The following is a 20760-nucleotide window of genomic DNA, read 5'->3' as shown; positions in this document are numbered from 1 at the left end:
AAGGAAATATAAAAAAGAAACTGAACATATATTTAAATAGGATTGTTTTTGTTTAAAAAAAAAAGAAGAAGAAGAAGAAAAGAAAGGGAAAAAAAGCTCTTTTGGCCCTAGCTGGTTTTGCTCAGTGGATAGAGCATTGGCCTGTAGACTGAAGGGTCCTGGGTTCGATTCCGGTCAAGGGCACAGGCCTGGGTTGTGGGCTCCATCCCCAGTAGGGGGTGTGCAAGAGGCAGCCAATCAAAGATTCCCTCATCATTAATGTTTCTATCTTTCTTTCCCTCTCCCTTCCTCTCTGAAATCAATAAAGATATATATATTTTTTAAAAAGTCTCTTTTTGTTGACATTATAACCAGGTTCTTTTAATAAAAACATGAATATCCTTTACAGCACATATAGAAACAATACTATTATGCTGAATAGAAGTATGTATCTCCTTGCAACATTTCAAATGACTATACATTTCTATGAACTGAAGAACTGAAAGTTGGACATTTAAAAATTAAAAGGTTTTTTACTCAGTCATAATGTTCTTCCAGTTTATGGATATTTTTTGCTTAAGCATATACTCACTAGTGAAGACAACCTGAGAAAATAAGAACAAGGGGACAAACTTAAAGGAAGACATATCACAATGAAAACAATAGAGACACTAAAGAGCTCTTAAGGGCTCATAGAAAAGCTAATTACAGGCACTCATCTTCCATTTTAATGGATCCCTGGGCAAATATTGCTAAAATTATCTAATTTCAGGGTTAACTCCTCAACAAAACAATTTTTTTTTCTTTCTCTGACTGCTCTTAAAAGTGCAAGGTACAAAGTGTGAGGTGTGTGGTCTGTGTGTAACATGTGAAAGGTAGAGAACTGGATAGGAGATGGCAGGTGAATGGACATAAGCTTTCTTCATGGTGGAGCACACAGACATTCGGAGTAACAATATGGACTAACTCTACACAGACATTCAGAGTAACAATATGGACTAACTCTACACAGAAAACAAAATGTATGGGGATATGAATGTACACAATTTAAGAGGAACTATGCTCAGTAAGTAATTCCTGCTAATGCCACACTACTTAGGACCTAATGATCAGTAAGTATCAGATCATGTTTCAGTCAACTGAAAACAAAACCTTAACTACAATTAAAAAAACTGGCACAATGCCGATTAAAATTACATACATTATTTTTCTAGCTGGTCTATTTCAAATACATTCTTTTTAAACCAAAAGACCTGTCTTATTTATCTTTAAAGCACAAAACAAATTTCTTAATTTTATCTTTACAAAGTAGCAACACAACAGAAATTTTCTATTTTAAGGACTACTTTAATCTAGGTTCTGTATATTATATAAAAGCTAAATGCAACAGGCAGATTAAAAATAAATTGCCCTGGCAGTATGGCTTGGTTGGAGCACCGACTTTTACACAGAAAGGCCACAGGTTCGATGCCTGATCAGGACATACACCCAGGCTGCAGGTTCAATCCCCAATCCGGGCAAGTGCTGGAGGCAACCAATTGATGTCTCACTCTCACATCGATGTTTCTCTCTCTCAACTCAATAAAAGCGTGTTCTCAAGTGAGGATTAAAAAAGAGAAATAAATTATCACCCTGGCCAGTGTGGCTCATTTGGCTGAGCATCATCCAGTGCACTGAAAGGTCAGTGGTTCAATTCTGGTCAGGGCACATATCCAGGTTTTGAGTTCAATCCCCAAAGTGCATACAAGAGGCAACCAATCAATGTTTCTCTCACATTAGTGTCCCCCCCCTCCCCCGCCATCTCCCTTCCCCTCTTTCTAAAGTCAAACATATTTAAAGAAGAAGGAAAAAAAAGTCCTAGCTGGTTTGGCTCAGTGGATAGAGCATTGGCCTGCGGACTAAAAGGTCCGGGTTTGATTCTGGTCAAGGGCACTTGCTCGGGGTGTGGGCTTGATCCCCAGTAGGGGGCGTGCAGGAGGCAACAATGATTCTCATCATTGATGTTTCTCCCTCTCCCTTCCTCTCTGAAATCAATAAAAAAAAAAATAATAGCCCTAGCTGGTTTGGCTCAGTGGATAGAGCGTCAGCCTGTGGACTGAAAGGTCCCAGGTTCGATTCTGGTCAAGGGCACATGCCTGGTTTGCGGGCTCGATCCCCAGTGGGGGGGCGTGCAGGAGGCAGCCAGTCATTGACTCTCTCTCATCATTGATGTTTCCATCTCCTCTCCCTCTCCTTTCCTCCCTGAAATCAATAAAAATGTATTTAAAATAATAATTAAAAAATAAAGTAAAATAAATTATTAATATCCTTCATTGTAGTACCTTGTCAAGGAACTAATATATCAATTGTCCTATAACTGTTCCTCTGGCCCCTTTGTCTCAGATTTCTACTTAAAAACTCACACAAACATTATTTTTAGCTTTATCCTCATTTAACTAAAGATAACATTATTTATTATATTTTTCAACTATGAGAATTAATGAGATTGACAAGATTACATAAGTCTATATTTTACCTACATACTTCAGTATCGTTCAAGTAAAATGCATGAGTTCATCATGCAACATGCTAACATCTTAACCTGAGTAATTAACACTTTACCTTGACAAAAGCATCATCTTCCACAGAAGCATCTCCACTCAACTCATCTGCTTCCTGTTTTTTACCTGCGGAAGAAGGAAAATGGGCTAACAACCAATACTTTATTACTTTAAGAGTAAAAATCATCCAGAGATGTTTACCCCACAGTACTACTCTCTACTCCCAATCATCTAAGCCAAATGCCAACTGCTTCTAAACCATCTGCTCAAAGCTGCCCAAACAAAAAAAGCTTTAACAATGTAGGGCTGTTTCACTAAAATAAACTGTGCAAATAATTAATCCTACATATGAACCCATCCTCTTAACTGACTTGATATATCTGACACATTTTTCTTTACACCACTCAAACTGTCTAGCTTCAATTCTCCCAGAAGCAGCAGAACCTTTTAATGATACTCTATTTAAACTGCAGATATAACCAGATGTCTGATAGCTAAGCTCAAGACTCATATCTCCCAGCAAAGACTTCCCTACGTTCTCTTCTTCAATAAGCTTTCTCTGAAATAAAATTCTCAAACTTAATCTACACCTTACAATCCATGAGTTGATTACATGTTAATTACCTTACACTCTCAAGTACATCTTGCTTCACCACTACAGAAGAAATTCCTTAAGTACAGTGACTGCCCTTAGACTGATTTTGTAGTTCTCCAAAGGCCTACATATAAATAGTGCAGAGCACTTAATGTAATGACCAATTTAACTGATTAGGCAAGTAGACATTACTTCAGAATGAGAACTGCTAATAGCTTCCAGAGAGACTACAGGCCTTCTAACGCAGCCCTCATCTTCAAAACTTTAAGCTGGTGGTGGAAACTAGAAAATGTTCTCCACACCAAAAAGCAAACAAAAAAAGTTTCCCACAGAGCCAATGCTAAAAGTTTGCTTTCATATTAGTTCACAAAACCTACTTCATAACCCATAATGAAGAAGAAATGCTGTTAAAAACACAGCTGCTGGGACCTCAGCATTAAAAAATTTTGTTATATTCATTTATTTTGAATGTGAATGAATATTCTTTCCCAAGGTCAACTAGTCAACTTTTCTCTTTGCCTAAAACAGGAACTGCCATGTATCTATTTTCAAAGGTCTATGACCCCAGGGTAGCCAGTTTAGCTGTGAGGTAACTATTTTAAAAAATTAGGATACTTCCCTTTCCCTAGCCTCCTCACCAGCCCCTGTCTTCCATCTGCTCCCAATTCGAATGAATGATAAAAAGGGAAACAAGGTACAGGTCCTTCCAGGTATATGAACAAGATTAAAAGTGCGGATTTTTCTTTTACCCTCAGAGGTAAAAGAGGGTTTTGTCCCTGCCCCTGAGGATTTGTGTGGAAAAAGTAAGTGTGGAGCTCAGTGTTCCATCCCTATATGGAATGCTGATGTTTGTAGTTTAGGGAAAATATAAATTAGAAATTACTACAAGGGTAATGACTAAAAAAGCCTATTCATCAGAAAGTCTTTTTAATCTATTTAAAAAATTAAATAAATATGTTCCTTCCCCAAAAACAAAAGAAAGGAGAAAAACATTATAGGAGAGAAAGTGCATTAAATCCCATCACATTTAGAGAGAGGAAGTTCCAAATAAAAAACCTTAAAGATGTTATCTTGTAGGAGAAATAAGCTTTTAAATAATATAGGAAGAGTGAAGAAAAGTTCTCTGGGGGAAAAATAAATGGAAATTGTACTTAAAAAAATAATAATATAGGAACCTTTCTCTACCCGCTCAAACCCCAACACACACCATCAAATAATGTAGGGCTTTGGGGGGAACTCCTTCAGATCATTTGCAAATACTATTTACTCCTTACAATTATAAACTACTTCACAATTTGCAAAGCACTTAAAAAGTTCAATTGAGACCTAGCTGGTTTGGCTCAGTGGATAGAGCGTCAGCCTGTGGACTGAAGGGTCCCAGGTTCGATTCTGGTCAAGGGCACATGCCTGGGTTGCAGGCTCAATCCCCAGTAGGGGGTGTGCAGGAGGCGGCCAATCAATGATTCTCTCTCATCATTTATGTCTCTTTCCCTCTCCCAAATCAATAAAAATATATATTAAAAAAAAAAGTTCAATTGCTTTTTCTAAGCACCCTATGGTACATGGGCAGGTATTCACAATTACACAAAAGAGAAAATGGGCCTGAGAGGTTAAGTAGCTTGCCCAAAGCTAATAAGTGGCATTCTCAGCACTGGGAGCCAAACCTTCTCATTTCCAGTCCTAAATTCCTTCCACTACATCTTACTATGACCTACTTAAAAGACATTATTCTAGTAAGGAGTGGTTAATTAACTCAATTTAAAGATATTATCTTTGAAATGGCAGCTCTCAGCAAGACAAACTGCATATATGATGCACACTCCATGGTGAATTCCACTTGCTTTAGTTTAAAGGAAAATCAAATTATGCTACAACAAAAACAATAGTAGCAGTCACTACCTCTGCTTAAAGTGGTTTCCTCAGTAGGCACTAGGATAAATGCTATATACACATTATTTTATCCTCAAAACTACTCTGAAACTATATCCCAATTTTACAAAAGAGGCAACTAATGCTAAAAAGTTAATCAGATTACAAAACTAGTAAAGGCAGTGCTCCGATTTAAACCTAGCCCTCAAGCCCTAGCCTGTTTGGCTCAGTCAATAGAGCGTTGGCCTGCGGACTGAAGGATCCCAGGTTCAATTCTAGTCAAGGGCACATGCCCTAGTTGGGGGCTACATCCCCAATAGGGATCATGCAGAAGGCAGCCAATCAATGATTCTCTCTCATCATTGATGTTTCTGTCTCCCTCTCCCTTCCTCTCTGAAATCAATAAAAATATATTTAAAAATAAATTAATAAACCTGAAATCAATAAAAATATATTTAAAAATAAATTAATAAACCTAGCCCTTAAAATCCACAAAACATTAGATCTTTGAGTAACTACAGTATGCCAGTTGTTAAAATATTCTTTTAGTGTACACAGAGGTCCCATAAGCCACATCTATAAAATTTTTAAATGCAAGACTCACTGAGATTACTAACTTGCCCCATGACAAACAGGCAGTAAGAGGCGGAGGTACACAAAAGGGTCCAATTTCACTAGCCCTTACTGTTTCAACAGCTGAACCACAGGAATGCACTGGACATCTAATGTGTCATCAGCTTGCAAACATAAAAGTCACGAGGACAAGATTTTCACGCTTACAGTGATGAGACTGTGGCTATAACCTGATAGGTACATTGAACCTACTATAAGGGTACATAGTGTTTTTAAAAAATTGCAATTTTACCCTCTAGTTGTGACTGCTTTCATAAATCTATAACTGTGGGCTTGTTTTACACATGTTGAATTAGAAACTATATTGTAACTACTTCCTTTATGAAAAAGTAGCACTCTTCCCCCCCCCAAAAAAATATAACTCATATTTTAAAAAGCTAGGACATTCACCATCCAACTCAGAACCTAGCACAATGCTATATAATGAGCATATACTCAAGCATTCTGTATCTCCTGACTGGTAATGGAGTTAAGGCCTAGGTTGGATGCTAGTAGCAAACAAGGTCTGGGTTTCAGTTCAGCCCTCAATAGAACAAAGAGATGACATGCCAGTCAAACCAGCACGGTGCGCAGACCCTCCTGTCAGTAAGGACTGTACAAAGCACATCTCTAGAGTCCTTTCTCCTACAATGTCACAGATGAGAACTGAAAAGAAAGCCCAAGTCTCCCTTAAGTTCCAACAAGCAACACCATGTTAGGAACATTTGTGTATAGGGAATAACCATTTTTATCCCTATCTCCCACTGAAGCTTACACTATCAAAGCTCCTATGGCAACCTAACCAAATAATCTTTTGTCCTTCAAGGAATCCGTCATGTGCCACAAAAATATGAACTGGTCCAAAGGACAGTAGCATGACCAGGATGAAGGAGCTAACTGAAAGTTTCACGTAGGCTGAAGCCTAACTTTAAGGCTCGAGGAACAAAACTAGAAAACAAAATTGAGCAATCAAGATATGCCAAGAAAAAAAAAAAAAAAAAGGAAGCAAATGAACTTATCACACCTTATTACAACAGTAACATATAGCTGTTTTGAAATTACATATAATACACTGCAATGTTCTTTGTGTGATTCTGGAGACTAAAATAAGATGGCAAAGTAAAAATGTATATACATCAAAGGAGAATGACACTAGAAATGTCTCATTTATGAACATAAATTTGTATAGGTCCACAAATCCTTAAGGAAACTGCTGGGACTAGACATGTTTCAGAATAAAGAATATTTAGGTTTTAAAAGAGTACAATGGTGTGTGTGTGTGTGTGTGTGTGTGTGTGTGTGTGTGTATATATATATATATATATATATATATATATATATATATAATTACTTATTTAAACTTCCCAGTGGCTTCTGAAAGTATCTCTCAATCACAGAAATATTTGTGCAATGAAATATATCCATATTCACACCAAATGGGATAAATCAAGACTATAACTAGCCTCACTTTTGCCACCAACCTTAATATAAAACTTTCAGTTTTCAGAGCTTTTGTATTTCAGAATTATGAAAAAAGGATTCTGGATTATGAATTGGTTTTCTCCTCCAAAGGCAAATTGGTCCTTACAAAGCTTGCCATTGTCCTTTGCAAGTTCAGAAATAACTCCAAAACAAAAAGAAGAAAAAACCCATTTAATTAATAAAATTTTGCCAAAAACCTGTGGCTTGAGTAACTTTCCCCCTTAAACAGTTACAGAAACTATGAAATATAGAAAATATTTAGTCATAAAATTCCTGTTGGGAGAAGTGGGGGAAGATTTAGAGTTTAAGCCAAACTGAATAACATTTAATGTTTCCAGGAACAACCTCTCCCCAATTGCATGCAGTTATCTTAAAATAATCTTAAACTGTGCCTTGTGTTAATTGTTTACATATGTGTTTTGGCCTCTTTTATTAAACCAATATTTTACTAATGAAATCATTTTTCTAAAAGGCCTTGTACATCGTCTTAAACACAGCATTCACCCAATAGCTCATTTTATTATTATTTTTTAATCTACAGATAATTCACACTCAATATAATAAATCTGAAAAACAACAAAAGTATATTTTTAAAAATCTCTAATTTTGTCATCTAAAGATAACTAAACTAAACACACACATACATAATACATAACATGTGCACATGAGCACACAGGATATTTTAAAAGGCAGCAAAAATTGTACTTTCTATTCTTACCAATAAAAAGAAAATATTACTGCTTAACAGCACTACTGCAAGAATCAAATAAAGCAATGTGAAAAGTTTTTGAAAACTGTAAAGTATATAAAATAATTTGCAAACTTCCAGGCAGATATGAATGAAAACGATGCTGAATTTCAAGCTCTAGTCTAGAGTCAGTGGTTCTTAACTCTAGCTGCACGAGAATCACGTGGAAAACTTTTAGAAAACAACAGAGCAATTAAAATCAAATCTCTGGGGGGCAGGAGCCTGTTATCTGTATTTTTAAAAACTCAAATGATACCATTATTAATTAACAGAAAAGGAGCAGGGGGAAGTACAAATATTACAGGCATGCGTCTAAACTGCAGCTTCCTGGCAAAGCTGTACAAATGTCACGCCCATAATATTTGGCCTTCCCCCTGCTCTAAAGGATAGCTCAATTTCTCCGATAACAAAATGATTCTAAGGTAGAACAGACTGAGAACCATGACTGAGCATAAATAACTGAAGAAGTTAGAATGAGAAGAATATAAGAGGGAAGTTGTTTCAGATTCTCCAGACTAGAGAAAATTTAAATTCGACCTACCTTTAACAAAACACCATATATGGTGTGAACCAATTTTAGTTAAAAAGAAAAAAAAAAGATCCTTAAACATAAACCTATAGGACATGCACATGTACATACACAATAAAATGTTACCTGTAACAAATTCATAATGGTGAATTATGAGCAATTTTCACTTTTTTGTACTTTTCCATATTATCTAATTTTAAAAATGAAGAACATTTCACTTTTATAATCTGGGAAACAATACTGTAAAACCATAATGCAAACTACTATTCCAGGGTAGAAGGACTGCCACGTAAGGCTAACTCCTGGAATTGTACAATATTGAGTCTCTCTTATTGTAGAATGTGAGAACTATAGTATAGTTGATTAAATAAATCAGTCAAGTCCACCATTAAACCTTAAGCCATTGTTCAACCTCTTCATTAAAGTCATTTCTGATGCCATTAACTAATGATGATTTCTTTATACTCTAATTCCTGGACAATTTGTACTTTATTTTACATAAAGTCTTCATGAAGTCCTCTGCTCCTAATTCCGAATGCCTAGAAGTTGACTGACTTGGAAGAAGCACAATGTCTTAAAGTACTAAAAATTTTTACCTAAAAACAAAAAGAAAAAAAAACCCCACAAACAAAAATAAGCAAAAAAATTACCTACCTTAATACACACCATATTTGATATAATAGTTTAATAAGTACAAAAGTGCATTGATGATAAATGTAATTCACCATATACAACTGCACAAGGCAAATGCGGTTTTAATGGCTGAGGTAAGAGGGGTCTGATTTTGGGAAATAAAAATGACATACACAATCTCTGAGGCTGAACAATATTCCAGCAAATTATGAGGCTTTCCATTGCAACAAGAACTTGGTGAGGAATAAAAGAATGTAGCAATGATTAACATGTCCTAACAGTATACTTTACATAACAAAATTTAAAGAGAAGCCACTAGTGCTGTTAAGAGGATAGTAAAGACTATTAATCTCAGCATACAGGCTTCCCACAAAGAAATATGCAATTACAATGCACAAAGAGTTTTTAAGATTTTTTTATTGATTGATTGAAAGAGAGAGAGAGAAACATCGATGTGACAGCAACATCAATCAGCTGCTTCAGCTTGCCTCCAAGGATTGAACCCGCAAGCCCAGCATGTGCCCTGACCAGGAAAACACAACCCTTCAGTGCACAGAATGATGACCAACAAACTGAACCACACCAGCCAGGGCCAAAAGTTATTTTGAAAAGCAGTTGTTAAGAAGCTCATCATATGGCCCTCAATCATTCATTACAGAGACTAATGTAAATAAAAAGACGATGTCCTTATCTTCACACAAAGCTTCTAGCGTAGTGGGTACCCAAAAAATATCTGACAATTGTCCCCAAAGCCCTTCTCAATGTCAGTCTTCATTAAACTTCCCTTAACATCCAAACTTACTGCAGTCAAAAATAAATAAATAAATAGAAGGTAAGAGTTACAGTACACTATAATAATGTATTATATTAAATGCATTTTATGCGGTTGATTATATTCTTATTTGGCATAAATTTTAGAAAGCTTTACATAGTACACATGTAATTATAATTACATTGCCTGTGGTGTTGTCCACACAAATTAGACATCAGATGTTCAGATAAACCTAAAACCCCAAATTATATTTTTTAATAGGGGAAAAAAATTCAGATTTTATATAGCAATTTGAGTCTTTTTTAAGCCTGCATGTATTACAAATGAGTGTCAACACCAGTAAGTACTGCATAATGTATAATTTTGAATAATATACTGATTAACCACATAAAATAACTTTGGCTAAAGTGTAGAGGTGACTCTAAAGATTGAAAATCCATAAGAATATGGTTCACTGTCAGGTGAACCAAAAGAAACTTTAAATCTATAATCTCTAAAACAAGCTAATGAGTTAGCTCTACCTGTTTAACCGCTTTCTTAACACACACCCAAATAATATGACAGTAAATCTCACTGGTGAAGCTTTCTTCTAGGTTACTTATTAAAAGTTCATAGCAAAGAGAGTGTAAGACTCAGAAGGGAGACCCAGAGCATTTAAGATCTTACTCCCTGGCTATGTCGTCAGTTTGGCTCAAATAAACTCTTACTTTAAAAAAATTACAAACTGCCCTGACCGGTTTGGCTCAGCGGATAGAGCGTCGGCCTGCGGACTGAAAGGTCGCAGGTTCGATTCCAGTCAAGGGCAAGTACCTTGGTTGCGGGCACATCCCCAGTGGGCGGTGTGCAGGAGGCAGCTGATTGATGTTTCTCTCTCATTGATGGTTCTAACTCTCTATCTCTCTCCCTTCCTCTCTCTGTAAAATCAATAAAATATATTTTAAAAAAAAATAAAAAAATTACAAACTGTTTTGCCAAATTAAATATATGCTAACAGATTTTATAATGTTGGTCACAAATATGAGAACCCACTGCATTATCAACTTCATAAGTTTGTGCTTATAAAACTGCATTTTAAAAATAATTACAATATACTAAAGAATGCAGATTCTATTTCCTCTAATCTGTCCAAACATAATCATTTGAACACAAAATTTTTAAAAGAAGTAGTGCTTTTTCCAGATCCATGAAGCTTCTCTCTTGCTTTCTTAACACCATTTAACTTTTATCAAAAGATTTCTTTTCTTGACAAAATATTTGTGTCTTGCCCTAACCGGTTTGGCTCAGTGGATAGAGCATCGGCCTGCAGACTCAAGGGTCCCAGGTTCGATTCTGGTCAAGGGCATGTACCTTGGTTGTGGGCACATACACGGTGGGGCGTGTGCAGGAGGCAGCTGATTGATGTTTCTCTCTCATCAATGTTTCTAACTCTCTATCTCTCTCCCTTCCGCTCTGTAAAAAAATCAATAAAAAAATATATCTAAAAAAAAAAAAATATTTGTGTCTTTATGATGTCTACATGGCTGACTCTAAGTCATTAATCCCTTTCTTTACTCTTTTCCTTTTCTAGTAATCTGTCCTAAAGAATATTTATATTAGTTGAGGGCCTATGAGCTTTCCAGTTCTTTCCTTATACCTGATTTAGCTAAACACAAAGCACTTTTCTTCTGACTCTTAGCTATATATAATTATTAAATTTCAGAACTAAAAGACCCTTACAGATAATTAAAAAAAAGAAAGAAAACAAACCCAATTGAAGGAAAAAAGTGGTATGACCAAGATAACATTATGTCCAAGGCATATATTGCTAAGTGAAATAAGATTTGGCAGAAAGAACTTAATGCAGTAATTCAGCAACGAGTCGGAAAACCTGACATCACATTAAAATAATACTTAATTTTTTGAATCCTTGGTTTTAAAAATCCATTAATCATTGATATTTAAAAGTTTCCCTATTCAAATTTGATTTCTAACAGTTATTTTTAAACTTCTTAAAGTTGAAAATTATCTATAATAATAAAAGCATAATATGCTAATTAGACCGGACGACCTTCCAGATGAAGCTGGGCTGTGAGGGAAGCCCTGGGTCCCACGTGCCAGAGGGAAGCCAGTGCCAGTAGCTGGGGGAAGGAAGGCCTATTCTTGCACAAATTTTGTGCATCAGGCCTCTAGTCTATATAATAAAAGCCTAAGCAACCGTTACAGGGGAATGACCAGAATGACTGGTCGCTATGATGCGCACTGACCACCAGGGGGCAGATGCTCAACGCAGGAGCTGACCCCAGTGGTCAGTGCACTCCCACAGTGGGAGCACTGCTCAGTCAGAAGCCAGGCTCACAGCTGGCGAGTGCAGCAGCAGTGGTGGGAGCCTCTCCCACCTCGACAGCCGCACTAAGGAGCAGCGAGCAGGCAGGTGGTAAGGAGCGAGGGGTCCTGGACTGCGAGAAGGCGCAGGCCAGGCTGAGGAACAGGCCCCCTCCCCCCATCTCCAGTGCACAAATATGGTGCACCGGGCCTCTAGTTTTACTTATAAGCATCTTAATTGTAAATTAACTCAAACTAGGTTCTTAGTTTGGGATTTATATTATACTCTTTGCAATTCATAGGATTTTCAGAACAATGATAAATGGAATTCAAGGAGACAAAGGCTATTTATTATACATGTCCCAGAATGAATCTCAGGAAGTACTCAGTAGTAGCCTGCCAGAGACAACAATGATTGAATGTTACAACTTTTAACTAAAGACCACAAGACACCTTAACATCAAAGAGTTATGGAAAAAATAAAGTTCAAGGATCCTATAATCCATATAAAAGAAAAAAGTTAATATATTGATTTTAGATCTATACTGAAAATCTTAAAATTTTATATTGCTGAAATTATTTCTAAGGGTAAGATACTGAAAAAGGGCTACACAGAGATATTAAAAGTAGTTGAGCTCTAGCAGGTTTGGCTTAGTGAATAGAGCATCTGCCTGCAGACTGAAGGGTCCCAGGTTCAGTTCCGGTCAAGGGCATGTACCTTGGTTGGGGGCACATCCCCAGTAGGGAGTGTGCAGGAGGCAGCTGATCAATATTTCTCTCTCATCGATGTTTCTAACTCTCTATCCCTCTACCTCTCCTTTCCTCTCTGTAAAAAAATCAATAAAATATATTTTTAAAAGTAGTTGAGAATGAATAAATCAAAGGAGGTTTATTTTAGATACTAAAATCAATAATCAGCTCAAATAATTTTGGGCTATGATTAATACATAGCATCTGTCAAGCTATCACAATACACTACATAAATGACAAATCAAAATCACTATAAGAAATTAGTTCCTGCCGAAACCGGTTTGGCTTAGTGGATAGAGCGTCGGCCTGCGGACTGAAGGGTCCCGGGTTCGATTCCGGTCAAGGGCATGTACCTTGGTTGCGGGCACATCCCCAGTGGGAGGTGTGCAGGAGGCAGCTGATCGGTGTTTCTCTCTCATCGATGTTTCTGGCTCTCTGTCCCTCTCCCTTCCTCTCTGTAAAACATCAATAAAATATATTTAAAAAAAAAAAAAAAGAAATTAGTTCCTGATGTACTTATTTCACAATTTTTATGCTTCCTCATTTTGTAATAGCCTCTGGCTTCTCAGCAGAGGCTTCTCAGACAAGCTTCTCTGAACGAAGGGAAATGTGTTATCTCTCACAGTGCTATATGGAGTCAGAGTTATATTGAAAGGCACAGATCATCAAGATGACTGTTACTCTTTTGAACTCTACTTCCACCTCTGCCATTCCCATGCCACCCAGAAAATGCTTCTTAGCCCTTTTAAATTTCCTCTGGCACAAATAGGGGACTCTTGCAAACCTATGAAGACCCAAATAGTGAGAGGGCATCAAGATCACCCTGGTCCTAATGCCCACACAGATTACATAAAATCAAACTTGAATATTTCCTTCTTTTCAAGGTAAATCCATTCAATCATTATACTCTGTTTACAATCAATCTGGTCTATGGCAGATTGAATCACTTAAAGCAGTAAATAAAGTTAGATTTTTAAGTTCCATGACACACTAAGCATGGAACTTGTAGGTAGGTACCAGGATGCAGACACCCACATCATGTTCACCCTCTGCCACTGTCCTTGTGGGAGGGAGGTAAAAAGCTGTAATTACGTATTCAAGTAAAAGAGTTCACTTACCAGAATCTTTTAAAAATATCTAAGTCCCATTTATATTGTCAAAATGTTAATTTAAAACCACTTTTATCTATTCACTAAATCACCACATCCTGGAAATATATTCTGGCCTAGTTTAAAAGCTATAAAGTCAAAATCTTTAAGATATCCATGTAATTTAAAACTTTTTTAAAAGCTAACTAACCATAGATTTTCCCTGCTTTGTTAGTATGACTGGTGAGATCTTTCTGAATTTCACTGAAGATTAGATTGTATAATGTAATGGCATAAACGCAAATTAAGTGTACCAAGTCAAACAAAATACTAAACATAAAGGTTATAGAATTGTAAGATGCTAGAGAAAACAGCAAGGAGGCAAGGTGAAAGATTTGGTAGGAATTCCATCAATACTCTGCCAATTGTGGGGCAAGGTAGATATGTATTAAACTGTATTTTATTCTTCAGGTCTTCACAGTAGAAAGGAAGAAACATTATGAAACGTGACATGGTAATTTTTTCGGAAGCAATAAAGAACTGGTCTCACTTTCAGGACAGTGTCAGCCAAATCTTAAGGGCTACAAGTCACCCAGAGCCTGGCAACAGTAACTTTTCTTCCTTGACCCATGAAGGCAGAGTGCCAGAGGGAAATAGCAAAGAGTAGCACTATATAAACAGGGCAAGTGGCACAAGAGCAGAGGCAAGTTATATAACCAAAATATATTTTAAAATATGTTCATAACTCATAACAACCTTTGCCTTTGGTTGGTTTCTTGTTTGCAGTATCAGTTGAAACAGTTAATTCAATATTATCTGGATCGCCTCCTTCCTCTTCAATAGCCTACATTAGAAAGAGAAGTTAATATGCTACACAATCTACCTAAACTTATTTTATAAAAACGAAACGAAAAGAAAAAAAATCAGCAAACCTCAAGCCTCAAAACATTAGAATTGCCAGTCATTTCATAAACCGGCTGCAAAAAACAGCAATTAAACTACACGGCTGAGAGGCACTTTCAGGGGGAAATATCATTAGGTATCAAAATCACATGGAGTTTCAAATTCCAACGAGTCGAGATAATTAAGTGAGTATCATACTGAACAAAAGTCTAAACATTCTCAATTGCAGAAAAGTTGCTGCGTTAGTACATAAGTAAATGAAAACTTATTTCTCCTCTACTACAATTCCAACGCTCACTCAAATAAACCAGGAAGATGATCAGGGATGAAAAAGCAGGTTATTGAGCTGATGCAAAAACTGAAATTCCAGCGGAAAACAAACCCTTTCGCTAACCCACCCAATCAACTTCCACTATCAATCCCCCCCAAGATGGGGAGGAAACGGTTGGGCTCAATTAAACGGTAACTTCGCAGAAGTCACCAAAGTAACCATTCCCCTCCGAGGTCAAGAAATGCACGCGCTCACCATCGCTCAGGGCTGGGGACCAAGCGCCTCCCGGGTCTCCACGATCGCCCTTGGGAAGGCCGCGCCGGCCGGCCGCAGCCCTCGCAGCCCGGCGAGGACGTCCCGGAGGAGGCAGGGGCGCACTCGGCTGCGGCGGCGAATCCCGGGCGGCTCCCAGGCAGGTCGCAGGCCTTAACCGGCGCGCGAGGGCGGGGGCGCCGCGGGAGGGTCCTCATCCACCCCGCATGTGCGGGCGCCGCCCGGGGCCTCCCCACAGCGCTGCCCCGCGAGCCCGGACGGCTGCGGACCGCCGGGGATTGTGGCGCAAGGTGGGCTCCAAAGCGCGGCCTAAGCTCCCCTTCCGGGACCTCGCCGGGCCTCACCTGCTTGAGTCGGGAGACGAGCACAGTCTTGACTCCGGTGATGTCTAAGTTCCGCCGCTTCAGCTCGGACTTCAGATCGATGACCCGCAGATCGGTGATCTTCTTCCCTTCAGCCTGACCCGAGGCAGGCGAGGCTGCCACCGCACCGGTAGCGGCAGCCATCTTGGAAGAGCAGCGCGCTGCTGAGGCAGCAAGTGAGCTGCAGGGCGGCGGCAGCAGCACCAGCTCCGACCCAGGCCGCGGGGCCGCGGGATCCGCGCAGGGCTGTGCACAATGAGCCGGCGACTCCGCCCCGTCCGCCGCCTCAGCGCAACCTGCACCCGCAGCCGGCACCCGGATGACGGGCGCGCATGCGCACTGGCGCGGGGCGCGGAGGAGGCGCCCGCCAGGCTCCGCCTTGCCGGCCGCGGCCACCTGGGCTGTACGTCCCCTTGCGCGTGTGGGGATGTCTGGCTAGTCCGACCGCACCTACGCCCGCCTCGCTGCAGTTCCCCCGCAGCTGCCTTAGCCATTATCTGGCACCGTCTCCAATCTTGAGCAACAGCAGTGTGTTAGGCACTGCGCGGCATAAATAGTTCCCGCGTTACTCAACAGAGACCCAGGGGCGTGTGCGCGCGCTCAGTCTCTTCCAGGGAAATAGACTTTATCAGTTCTGCTGAATAATGGGAAAAAATGTGCCCTGGCCGGTTGCTCAGTGGTCAGAGAGTCCCCCCAGGGGAAGAACCCAAGGGTGGCGCATTCACTTCCAGGTCTAGGGCACGTAGGATCCCAGGGAGCGTGGGGGAGGCAACTAACCAAGCCACCATGCGTCACTCTCACATCGATGCCTCTCTCTCTCTCTCTCTCTCTCTCTCTCTCTCTCTCTCTCTCTCTCTCTCTCCTTTCTCTTCTCTCCCACCCCCTTCCACTCTTGCTTAAAAAAAAAAAATGTGGCTGGTGTGCACTAATGAACTAGGTTCCCCAGTTCCAAAAGGCTGGAAAGAAACCCTAGGGTGGTTATCCTACCTAATAAAAGAGTAATATGCAAATTGATCATCACTCCAACATACAAGATGGCTGCCCCCATGTGGTCAAAGATGGCTGCCCCCATGTGGACAGAAGATGGCTGCCACAAGATGGCCTGCAGGGGAGGGCAGTTAGGGGTGACCAAGCCGGCAGAGGAGGGAAGTTGTGGGCAACCGGGCCCGCAGGGAAGGGCAGTTGGGGGGGACCCAGGCCCGCAGGGGAGGGCAGTTGGGTGGGACCAGGCCTGCAGGGGAGGGCAGTTGGGTGGGACCAGGCCTGCAGGGGAGGGCAGTTGGGGGGGACCAGGCCTGCAGGGGAGGGCAATTGGGGGTGACCAGGTCTGCAGGGGAGGGCAGTTGGGGGGGACCAGGCCTGCAGGGGAGGGCAGTTGGGGGGGACCAGGCCTGCAGGGGAGGGGAATTGGGGGTGACCAGGCCTGCAGGGGAGAGCAGTTGGGGGTGACCAGGCCTGCAGGGGAGAGCAGTTGGGGGGGACCAGGCCTGCAGGGAAAGGCAGTTAGGGGTGACCAGGCCTGCAGGGGAGGGCAGTTAGGGGAAAACAGGCTGGCAGGGGAGCACTTAGGCATCAGTCAGGCTGGCAGGAGAGTGGTTAGGGGGTGATCAGGCTGGCAGGCAGAAGCGGTTAGGGGCAATCAGGAAGGCAGACAGGCGAGCAGTTGGGAGCCAGCAGTCCTGGACTGTGATAGGTATGTCCGACTGCCCGTTTAAACGGGGTCCCAGATTGGAGAGGATGCAGGCTGGGCTGAGGGACACACACCCCCGTGCATGAATTTCGTGCACTGGGCCTCTAGTAAGAATATAAAAAGCATAAAAGGGTTATAAGAATATTAAGGACTGGCCGGAGTGCATTGCCCCACCAGCTGTCTCAGGGGAATACATGCCTTCACCCCAAGGAGGCGTAGTTTATTCTACAGCTGCCCTGCTCACTGAAGAACAGGACAACTTTCCTGTGCACTGGCTCAGTTTGCCATCCTCTTTGGCAGACCTGATGACTCAAAACGAAGTCCATCACTGAATGAGGAAGTTATCATTCGTGCGTGCTGTGTTCACTGTTTTGCCCTCCCAAAGTTTGGGATCTCAAGAACAACCACCATCTTCTTACAGGCCACTGGCCTGTGCAAGTGAGTACTTATTTGTAACTTTAGCCAGTATTATTAATCACCAAAGCCTAAGTATTTATAGAATGAAACTAGAAATTCCATAAACTGAGTATGACACACAGTGAACTATACTGGCACTTTCCTGGTTTTATAAAATTTAAATTGCTGAGTCTCACTTTAGGATGCTTTTTCTGATTGACTAATTAGATCAAAATAATAGAAACTGGACATTATAACCTGACATTCAGGTAGTTTTTTGAGGTTTTTACTGCACTTTGACATACAACTCACTTAATCCTTCCAGACTCTGTGAGGTCAAGTTCTGTGAGGTTTAGGGAGATTAAATAGCTTGTTCACATAGCTGGTATGTAGCCAAACTGGTGCTCAAATCCGGGTCTCTTGATTACAAATCTAGCTCTGTCTCTACTACAACATTATTCACAGTCATAGAATTTTAGAATTCAAAGGATCTTCAGAAATTTTCTGACCCAATCCTCCCTTTTTTAAAAAAAATTAATTAAGATTTTAATAAATTAATCTAGGGACCCACAACTTGTCACTAAACCTCATACCATTTATCTCATTTCAGTGTCTTTCCCACTGAGTCATGGTCCCACCACCTGTGGAGCTTGTAAAGAAGGTTTATAAAAAAGCTAATGTTGCCCTAGCTGGTTTTGCTCAGTGGATAGAGTGTTGGCCTGGGGACTGAAGCGTCCCAGGTTTGATTCCAGTCAAGGTCATATGATTCTCTCTCATCATTGATGTTTCTATTTCTCTTTCTCCCCTTCCTCTCTGGAATCAATAAAAATATTTTTTTAAAAGCTAATGTTATATTTGAAGTGAATGAGTTTTTCTTTCTCTAAAAATAATCTACTAATGGAATTACATCAAAATGGAGATCTGCGCCTTCTGATCTGGTGCACTGGAAAAGAACTCATCACCTACCAAAAATGCCAATAATGTTTACCCTGAATCTCATGAGCAAATAGTCAGACAAATCCAATTGTAGAACATTCTACAAAATAACTGCTCCGCCCTGGCTGGTTTGGCTCAGTGGATAGAGCATCAGCCTGTGGACTGAAGGGTCCCAGGTTCAATTCCAGTCAAGGGCACTGCCCAAGTTTTGGGATTGGTCCCCAGTGTGGGGCGTGCAGGAGGCAGCCAATCAATGATTCTCATCATTGCTGTTTCTATCTCTCTCCCTCTTCCTTCCTCTCTGAAATCAATAAAAATATATATTAAAAAAAAAAAAAAACAACACAAAATAACTGCTCTGGATTCTCTAAAAAAAAAGTGTTAAAGAACAAAAATTCAATCAAGTAATTGAAGGTCTGATTGGCTTTATTGAGCAATCACAATTCTGGCAGCATCCCATCTAGCATGTAGTGAGGTGCTCTGAGAAACTGGGCAAATGGAAGGATTTTATAGGCAGAAACAGGGCGAGACTAGAAAGCTATTAGCAAAAGAAAAGAAAGGATTGTTTCCAGAAGATTGCCTTCCCCAGAGGTGGTTTTATCAAACAGATTACCTCAGCTTCCTTGGAGCGATGAAAAGGGCCCATATGACAGATTACCTCATTGCTACTGAGCAGAAAATCCAGATTTACCAATTAAGATTACATTCCTGGAGAAGGTTGAAACTGCAATCAGGTCAGGTATGAAGTCTAGGTTTGCACTTTAGCATAAGTGACTCCATTTTGGACCTGGGTTTTGCAGACTTAAGTCATTTTTCTTGGACAAATGCCCAGGAGTGTGAATGCTCTGTGAAAAACAAAAGTTTAATATCTCTAATATAAAAAGAGGGATACTAAATAGAGAAGAAAAAGTCATGTGATATGTATATTTTATTTTTTTTTTAAATATATTTTATTGATATTTTACAGAGAGGAAGGAAGAGGGATAGAGAGTTAGAAACATCGATGAGAGAGAAACATCGATCAGCTGCCTCTTGCACACCCCCCACTGGGGATGTGCCCGCAACCAAGGTACATGCCCTTGACCGGAATCGAACCTGGGACCTTTCAGTCCGCAGGCCGACGCTCTATCCACTGAGCCAAACCGGTTTTGGCTGTATATTTTATTTTTTAATAAACTGCCAAACTTTTCCAGTGTGGCTGTACCATTTTATATTCCCAGTAACAATTTCTAAGCTATCTAACTTTGCTACATTCTAACCAGCGCTTGGTATTGTTTCTTTTCAAAATTTCAGCTGTCTTAATAGGTATGTTATGTATATTTTATTTTTTAATAAACTGCCAAACTTTTCCAGTGTGGCTGTACCATTTTATATTCCCAGTAACAATTTCTAAGCTATCTAGCTTTGCTACATTCTAACCAGCGCTTGGTATTGTTTCTTTTCAAAATTTCAGCTGTCTTAATAGGTATGTTATGGTGTCTCATCAAAAGTTGTGATTTGTTTGTTTGTTTGTTTTATATATTTTATTGATTTTTTTACAGAGAGGAAGGGAGAAGGATAGAGAGTTAGAAACATCGATGAGAGAGAAACATCGATCAGCTGCCTCCTGCACACTCCCCACTGGGTATGTGCCCGCAACCAAGGTACATGCCCTTGACCGGAATCGAACCTGGGACCCTTGAGTCCTCAGGCTGACGCTCTATCCACTGAGCCAAACCAGCTAGGGCTGTTTGTTTTTTCTTAAAGAGAGAGAAAGGGAGAGGGAGGGAGAGAGAGAGAGAGATGGTGAGGGAGAGAGAGAGAGATGGAGAGAGAAAGAGAGAGAGAGAGAGATTGATGCAAAAGAGAAACATGGGTCTGCTGCTTCCTCTACTGAGGATCGAAACCTGGGTATGTGCCCTGACAGGGAATTGAACCAGCGAACTTTTGGTGCACAGAAGAATGCTCAACCAACTGAGCCATACTGACCAGCTCAAGGAATTTTTTTTTTAATGTATTTTTATTGCTTTCAGAGAGGATGGGAGAAGGAGA

The 20760-nt window shown here is 40.2% G+C and overlaps 1 protein-coding gene across 3 annotated transcripts in view; it reads right to left on the bottom strand.

Moving 5' to 3' along the window:
• Positions 1–16025, bottom strand: part of SLTM (SAFB like transcription modulator) — a 54435-nt gene extending 38410 nt beyond the window's left edge. Inside the window, exons 1-3 of one of the 3 annotated variants that reach the window (XM_080649354.1) lie at positions 15690–16025; positions 14655–14742; positions 2581–2645 (exon numbers count right to left, since the gene is read on the bottom strand). In XM_080649354.1, coding sequence (XP_080505480.1) covers positions 2581–2645; positions 14655–14742; positions 15690–15851 — 315 coding nt within the window. In that variant the 5' untranslated portion in view covers positions 15852–16025. Of the gene's footprint in view, positions 1–2580; positions 2646–14654; positions 14743–15327 lie in introns of all 3 variants that reach the window. The other 2 variants (XM_080649355.1, XM_080649356.1) reach the window with 2 other exon arrangements.
• Between the last annotated feature and the right edge of the window lie 4735 nt (positions 16026–20760).

This window comes from Plecotus auritus (genome assembly GCF_963455305.1).
Source record: "Plecotus auritus genome assembly, chromosome: 1".
Taxonomy (NCBI): Eukaryota; Metazoa; Chordata; class Mammalia; order Chiroptera; family Vespertilionidae; genus Plecotus; species Plecotus auritus.
Note: the sequence above shows the minus strand (reverse complement) of the source record. Positions and strands in the feature narration are given on the sequence as shown.